The sequence below is a fragment of the Orycteropus afer genome, unplaced genomic scaffold (genome assembly GCF_000298275.1).
Source record: "Orycteropus afer afer isolate SDZICR_OR568_19922 unplaced genomic scaffold, OryAfe1.0 scaffold00176, whole genome shotgun sequence".
NCBI lineage: Eukaryota > Metazoa > Chordata > Mammalia > Tubulidentata > Orycteropodidae > Orycteropus > Orycteropus afer.
In genome coordinates this window covers 6,278,131-6,286,624 of record NW_006921763.1, presented here as the reverse complement: position 1 = coordinate 6,286,624, position 8,494 = coordinate 6,278,131, and the positions used below count along the sequence as shown (strand labels likewise).

General features: G+C 39.3%; 1 protein-coding gene across 1 annotated transcript in view; it reads right to left on the bottom strand.

Moving 5' to 3' along the window:
• GRXCR1 (glutaredoxin and cysteine rich domain containing 1) overlaps positions 1-8,494 on the bottom strand; it is a 263,870-nt gene that overhangs the window by 135,658 nt on the left and 119,718 nt on the right. The window contains exon 2 of the mRNA XM_007947167.2: positions 3,581-3,823. Within this exon, the coding sequence (XP_007945358.1) occupies positions 3,581-3,823 (243 nt within the window). The remainder of the gene's footprint in view (positions 1-3,580; positions 3,824-8,494) is intronic.

Genomic DNA, 8,494 nt, shown 5'->3' with positions numbered 1-8,494 from the left:
AAAATACTTGGGAATAAATCTTACCAGGGACACAAAAGACCTGTACAAAGAAAACTATAAAAGACTACTTCAAGAAACCATAAGAGAACTACATAAATGGAAGAACATACCATGCTTGTGGATAGAAAGATTGAACATTATGAAAATGTCCATTCTACCCAAAGAAATCTATACATTCAATGCAGTCCCAATCCAGATCCCATCAACATTTTTTAAGGATATGGAAAGACCAATCACTAACTTTATATGGAAAGGAGAGACCTTGGATAAGCAAAGCACAACTGAAAGATCAACAAATACAAGGTCTCATGCTACCGGATCTCAAAACCTACTATCCAGCCACAGTAGTCAAAACTGCCTGGTATTGGTACAATGACAGACACATGGACCAATGGAATAGAATTGAGAACCCAGAAACAGATCCATTGACCTGTGGTCAGCTGATCTTTGACAAAGGCCCAAAATCCATTAAATGAGGAATAGAATGCTTGTTTAATAAATGGTGCTGGCAAAACTGGAGATCCATTTGCAGAAAAATGAAACAAGATCTGTACCTCACATGATACACAAAAACTAATTCCAGATAGATCAAAGACTTAAATGTGAAACCTAAAACTATAGGAAAAACTAGGGGCCTTAATATATGGCATAAACAGACTATCAAGCATAACCCAAAATGCACAAACAGAGGAAGAGAAACTAGATGAATGGGACCAATTAAAAATTAAATTTTCATGTACTTCCAAAGATTTCTCTAAAGGAGTCAAAAGAGAGTCTTCAGTTTGGGAAAAACATATTCAGCAATGACATATCTGACAAGGGACTTATCTCTAGAATTTATAGAAAACTCCAACACCTCAATCACAAAAAGATAAATAATCCAATTAAAAAATCAGCAGAAGACACGAATAGACACTTCACCAAGGAGGATATTCAAGCGGCCAACAAACATGTGAAAAAATGCTCATGATCATTAGCCATTAGAGATTCAAATCAAAATAAGCATGAGATACCATCTTGCCCCAGCACTAGTAGCAAAGTTGAACAAAACAGAGAAGAACAAATGCTGGCAAGGATGTGGAGAGATTGGGACTCTCATCCACTGCTGGTGGGAATGTAAAATGATACAAGCACTGTGAAAGGCAGTATGGTGATTCCTTCAAAAGTTGGAATTAGAAATACCATTTGTCCCAGCAATTCCATTACTAGGTATATATCCTAAAGAAGTGAGAGCCATGACAAGAACAGACATACGCACATCCATATTCATCACAGCATTATTTACAATAGCCAAAAGATGGAAACAACCTAGATGTCGACCAACTGAGGAATGGATAACCAAACGATGGTACATACACACAGTGGAATACTATGCAACTCTATAGAATAACCTAGAATCTGCAAAACACTGCATAACATGGATGAACTTGGAGGACATTATGCTGAGTGAAATAAGTCAATCGCAGAAGGACAAACATTGTATTAGTCCATTATTGTAAAAGTCAAGGGAAGGTTTATCTATGGAAGGAAATTTTCTTTGTTGGTTACCAGGGGTGGGAGGGGAGGGGAGGAAACACTGTTAGGTAGGTGGCAATAAATATTGATTTGGGTGAAGAGAAGGGCAATGTACCAAATGTGAGTGATCAACATGGTGGCACTGAGGAAGAGAAAGACATAAAGACGTACATGAGAGGTACAGACAACAGAGATGAACCCTTTTGCACATACAGTACTGCATTGTCAATGAAGGAAAACATGGATATATTGGTGGATAGATGGGTGGACAGGCTGAACTAGTAGGTATGTCTATGAAGTGGGGAGTGTACCCCAGACCATGTATAGAGTTGGCAGACAGTGGTCCTGTAAGTGTATTTGTATGATCTGTAAGAATTCCCAGGTGTATAGTAGAGCTGACAAGGGATAAGTTTGTAGTCACTTCTTGGCCAGCTACCCAGAGGGACCAAGCCACAGGGGACATAGCTCAATTGGCATAGCATACTACACAAAACATTGTTCCACCTCCCACTTTGGCAAGTAGTGACTGGAATCTTAAAAGCTTGCAAGCAGTCATCTAGATGCAATGATGGGTCTCACTTCATCCAGGGCAAAGAAGAATGAAGAAAACCAAAGATTCATGGAAACAATTAGTCCTAGCAACTGGTACACCATGTGATCTGTAACCTATACGACTATGAGACCAGAAGAACTAGATAGTGCCTGGCTACCACTGTCAACCACTCAGAGGAGGATCTATGTAGGAGAACCTAGATAGAGAGGGAGAACAATGTGGAACATAACTCAAAATAATTTGGGAAACAAAAGGAGGGGGCAGGTTTGCTGGTCTGATAAAGCCTGGTGGAACCCCTGAGACTATGGCCCCTGAGACTATGGCCCCTTTCTGCCCTTCAGGTCTGGAATTGAACCCACACCTGTGGCTTCCAGCCAAACAAAAGTCAGGCATATGAAGTGAACATTTACCTGAAGTAGATAGACTCCTTGGAGAGAACAATCATGGGAGAAAGAAGGGCTGTTAATGCACAAGGAGACAGCTCAGAGGGCAAGAGTGCATGGAGGGATGGACACAGAGAAGAGGTAACTATGGGGAGGAACTGGGTGGGGAGCTGTTGCATTGGGGTAAATTGTAGTCAATGTCATGAGACGAAGTGTATGTGAACTGCTTTGTGGAAAGTGAATTTGCTCTATATATTTTCACCCAAATCACAATGAAAAAAATTTAAGTTAAAAAAATAAAATAAAAACTAGATAATAACTAAAACCAAGATTCAAGTGTCTGCAGTATGACAGTCCCTCTTTGTTCTGTATTTATTGATCATCCTGGTGCCCCTTGGCCCCCCCAACTGCTCAACGGCTGATGCCCTGTGGCAACTTGCTCTCACCCTGTCCAAAGAGCATTCTCCGGGGCTCTCTGTTTGGGTTTCTTACTGGATAGTCCAATGGAGGTTAATTGTGTTAGCAGTATTATTCAAAGAGAAATGAAGCAGGTATATTCTGTTACTGCTCTGGGAGTTCTCTCTGCTTACTGTAAGCCTGAATTTGTGTCTCATACTGCAGCATTATAAAGATCAAGAATAATTTTAAACAACAAGCACATAAAATTCTAGCTCCAGGCCCTCATTTATTATTGATTTCATTTCAGGGCTGTCATTGTAGGTTCATTAGGTAGGAAACTGAGTGTCAGTTAATGAGATGTAATAGGATTCACAAATATATATCTTACAAACATCCCATTTTCCTTGCCTATACTTATTTATTTATTTATCCCACAAGCCAAGCTTCAAAATGCAAAAATCAATGGAATTTTTTTTTAAATTACGTATTCATATTCAAATGACAATTTCATGCTGACTTTATCTCATTTTGCTTCTGTAAGGATGAGCCCTGTTGCAGCACATTGTATGGGATCAAAATAAATGTTTCAACCCTTTTGGTTTGAGCTCAGAAAAGAGAGAGTGTCCTGGTTGTTATTTTGCCGGTTGCCTTTTTATTGGCTTATTGATTTCTAACAACAGTGGTTGGGTACAATGAAAAAGAAGTAGATTTTCCTTAGCAGAGTACTTACCCCAAGGTAATGACCATCGATGAATACAACAGGGAGGGATGGAGCTTCCGCAACCCGTCGGCATCGTTCATCTAACTCTTTTCCATAGTCACCATTCAGAGCAATGTTTTTCTCTTCAAATTTTACTCGATGGTTTTGGAAGATCTTTCTAACCAGTTCACATCTTTCAAATGTTGTCCGAACCACACGAAGGCAAGTCGTATAAATCACTACACGGTCAAATTCTAGCTCAGTGGCTGGTTGCTAGAGGGAAAACATTACTGTGTGAATGTGATTGCATTTACTTGCTTATATACTAGTATTTTAAGACAATAAGTTTCAGTCTTATACATTAAGACATGTAATAAAAATGGAATGAGTGTTCTATTTATTGTTTCTAACACATATCTTTCTATATTAGAACATCTGTAATTGGGATAGGGATAACAATTCACAGAATTTAAATGACATAACTTAGTTGATAGCGAGTTGTTTTTTTTTTTTCCTTTCTCAGTGGTATAACAAATCTTAAAATTGATAGATCACATAAGGTACCATACGGTAAAGTAATGAACGGCTGAAGTATTTTTCTTATATTTTGTGGACATATTTCCCATTACTACATTTTGCTCAAACTAAAAGTAAAATATTCCACTGAATATTCCTTGTTAGCATTTGTTGTTGTTGTTATGTGCCATTGAGTCAGAACTTACTAATAGTGACCCCTCCTTGAGTTTCTGGGGCAGTATCACTATGGAAGTAGATTCCCCAACCTTGCTTCCAAGGAGTGGCTGGTGGGTTTGAACCTCCAGCTTTCTGGTTAACAGTCAAGTCAAATGCCTTAGGCACTATGCTACCAGTTAGCAGGCAGCTAGTTGAAAATTCTAATTCTTTTATCAGTTTACCAAGCTTTATAGTCTTTTGAGCACCAGTTTCCTGACAATAACAGATTTATAGGATTATTTTGAGATATAAGTAGCATAACATACAATACAAGTGCTTGGTCGAATGATAGGGGTTCAACAGGTAGTGAGAAACTTCTGCCACAAGAAATACAAGATTGAGGGAGCACACAAAAATAGCCAATATAAAAGTGGGCAGTGGGTCAAAATTACACATAAGAAGGAAATGGAAACAGATAAAATTGCAGCAGCAGCCAGTAACTCCCAAAATGAAGACAAAGACTGCCTGCCCTACATGGGAATCCTTTCTCACATTCAGAAGGCAGTGACAATTTTAATGAGAAACTTTGCCCAGCACAGCTAGAGTGCACCAAAAGACCAAACCAATTAGATCCTGACATCATCTGGAAAACTCCTGTTCATCCATTTCACTGTCTTACTTGAAAGAGACCAAACAAAATACAACTACACAATGTGATAGAGGAAAACATGGGTGTGGACATGGCTGCAGTTGTTCAAATACAACCACATGTACAAATTCCTGTGAAGCCAAAACTTTTAGAGAGAGAGAGAGAAAGAGAGAAAGAGAGAGAGAGCGTTTGTTTTACATTCAAAGTAACGCGTACATTTAGTTTCATTCCTCATTCACCATGTCCAAACCTAACCCAGTCTCCTCCCCTCACTACCCTATAACCCTCCCCCTGTGCCCCTCATAATTATGCACTCCTGTTTGTCCTGCATTTTCTCAGTTTGAATGTTGGTTCTCTGGTGTCCCATGGTCTGTTGCTCTAAGGGATGTATTACCATAGAGTGTGTGGGTGCAGCATCCTGGGTTGAGTGGTCTGCGTATACATCTTGTTAACTATTGGGCTGAGAGCCTGCCCCTGCGGTTGAGTTTTATTCCAGGTGCCAAATGTATTCCAGGGCCATAGTGTTGGGAGTCTCACCAGATTTCATCTGAACAGTAATTCTGGTTATTATTGAGTTTTTGGATTTTAGTCCACATTTTCTCTCCCACTCTATTCAGGATCACCAGATTTGATCCTTTACTGAGTGGTTGGCATTGGTAGCCAGGCACTATCTGGTCTCAAGGGCCATCGTGTCCTAGGGCTGTTTGCTTCTAAATGCCCTTGTTTTGTTTTGTTTTGTTTTTCTTGTTTCCGTTCTTCTTCACTTCTGATGCTAGGAGACTATTAGCTGCATCTTAGATGGCTGCTTGAAAGCTTTTAAGATCCCAGTGGCTACTCACCAATGTAGGATGTAGAGCAACGCTTTTATGTATTTTGCTGTGCCAATTGAGTCTGATGTCCCCCAGTACTATGGTCCTGAGGTAGTAGATTTATTGGATCTCTCTCCCACAGTGTCGGGATGTCTGTGAGGGATTATTCTGTGTCTGTCTTCTATTGTTTCTGTAAGGACTGCAGGTATTTTTGTATCACTGGTGTCTGTACAAGATTAGCCTCCACTTTGATTGGAAACCATTCCTAGAGGCTAAACACTAGAATCAGAAATTAATGTTCCATTGTTGTTTTTACTTGCAGTTGAATTGGCTCTGACTCACAGAGACTCCATGTACAACAGAACTAAGAATTGCCTACTCCAGTGCCTTCCTCAAAATTGTTAGCATGTTCTAGGCCATTGTAGCAGCCACTGTGTGTTTTGAATGTTTTCCAACACAGTGAGCTCATCTTCCATCACTTTATCAGACAATATTCTGCTAAGATTCATAGAATTTTCATTGACTAATTTCAGGAGTAGGTCACCTTTCTTCCTAGAAATCTGGAAGCTCCACTGAAACTTAATCTGGAAGCTCTACTGAAACTTGTCTACCATAGGTGGTCCTTCTAGTATTCAAAATACCAGGGCCATAGCTTCCAACACGCAAGCCACCACAGTACGACTAATTGAGAGAAGGGCAGTGGACTTACTATACTAAGTTCCATCATTTTGTATTGAAAGAAATCAGAACACTCTGCTGAAATAATAATAATAATAATAAAACTCACTGCCATAGAGTCAAATCTGACTCATAGCGACCCCTCCTTGTGTTTCTGAGACAGTATCACTACAGAGGTAGATTGTCCAACCTTCCTTTTGAGGAGTGGCTGGTGGGTTTGAACCACCAGCCTTCTGGTTAGCAGTCAAATGCCTTAGGCACTACACCACCAGACCCCGCAGCTGAAATACAAGTGTAGAAATAGTACTAGCAAGGTCCAAAGTCATGAAAATGGAAACACTATGATCTCCACCACAATGAGGGAGAGGATATTTTTTCCTGATATAAAATGTACTAAAGATGTATTTCCTCTCTTGATAAAGTTTAAAGTTTAAGTTGAAATCTCAGAGGCCTATAGTGGTTAAACTATCATAGCTACTGAGTGAGACTAGAAGTAAAAGAGATATTAAGAGGAAGCAAGGAGTTTCTGTTGTTGTTAGGTGTCATCAAGTTGTCTCCAATTCATAATGGCCCTATGTACAATAGAAAGGAACACTGCCTGGTCCCTGTGCCAGCCTCACAATACTTGCTATACCTGATCCTATTGTTGCAGGCACTGTGTCAATATATATTATTGAGGGCCTTCTTCTTTTTCATTGAAGCTTCACTTTACCAAGCATGAAATCATTCTCCGGGAAATGGTCCCTTCTCACGACATGATGAAAATAGGTCAAATAAATTCTGGCCATTCTCACTTCCAAGGAGCATTCTGGCTGTACTTCTTCCAGGATAGATTCATTAGTTCTTCTGGCAGTCCACGATATTTTCAGTATCCTTCACCAACACCACAACTCAAAAGCATTAACTCTTCTTTGGTCTTCCTTATTTATTGTCCAACTTTCACATGCATATGAAGTGATTAAAAATACCATGGCTTGGGTTAGCCATACAATAATCATCAAAGAAACATCTTTGCTCTTCAGCACTTTAAAGAGGTCTTTGGCAGAAGATTTGACCAGTGTAATACATCCTCTGATGTCTTGAATGTTGCTTCATTGGTGTTGATTGTGGAAGCAAGTAATATGAAATTTTGACAATTTCAATCTTTTCATCATTTATCATGATGCTACTTATTGGCCCAGTTGTGAGGATTTTTGTTTTCTTTATGTTACAATGTAATCTATACTGAGGACCATACTTCCTGAACTTCATCAGTAAGTGCATCAAGTCATCCTCACTTTCAGCAAGCAAAGTTGTGTCATCTGCATTTTGCGGGCTGTTAATGATTCTTCCTCCAATCCTGATGCTATGCTCTTCTTCATATAGTCCAACTTCTCAGATTATTTGCTCATTATACAGATTGAATAAGTATGGTAAAAGGATACAACCTGACACACTCCCTTCCTGATTTTAAACCATGCATTTTCCCCCTATTTAGTGTGAATGAAAGCCTCCTGGTCTATGTTCATGTTCCTCATGAGCACAATTAAATGTTCTGGAATTTCCATTCTTCTCAATGTTATCCATAATTTGTTATGATCCATAAAATCAAATGCTTTTGCATAGTCAACAAAACATCTTTCTGTTATTCTTTGCTCTCAGCCAAGATCCATCTGACATCAGCAATGATACCTCTTGTTTCACATTCTCTTCTGAATCCACCTTGCATTTCTGAAAGTTCTCTGTGAATATGCTGCTGCAACCATTTTTGAATTAACTTCAGCAAGATTTTACTTATGTGTGCTATAAATGATATTGTTCAATAATTTCCACATTTTGTGGGATCACCTTTCTTTGGAATGGGTACAAATATGGATCTCTTCCAGTCAGTTGGCCAGGTAGCTGTCTTCCAAATTTCTTGGCATAGATGAGTTAGTCCCTCCATAGCGGCATCCCTTTGTTGAAACATCTCAATGGGAATTCCATCAGTTCCTGGAGTCTTATTCTTCATCAGTTCCTTCAGTACAGCTTTGACTTCTTCCCTCAGTACCATTGGTTCTTGATCATGTGCTATCTCCTAAAACAGAGGAACATCAACCTTTTTTTTTTTTTTTTTTTTTTATTGGTACAGTGACTCTGTGTATTCCATCCATCTTC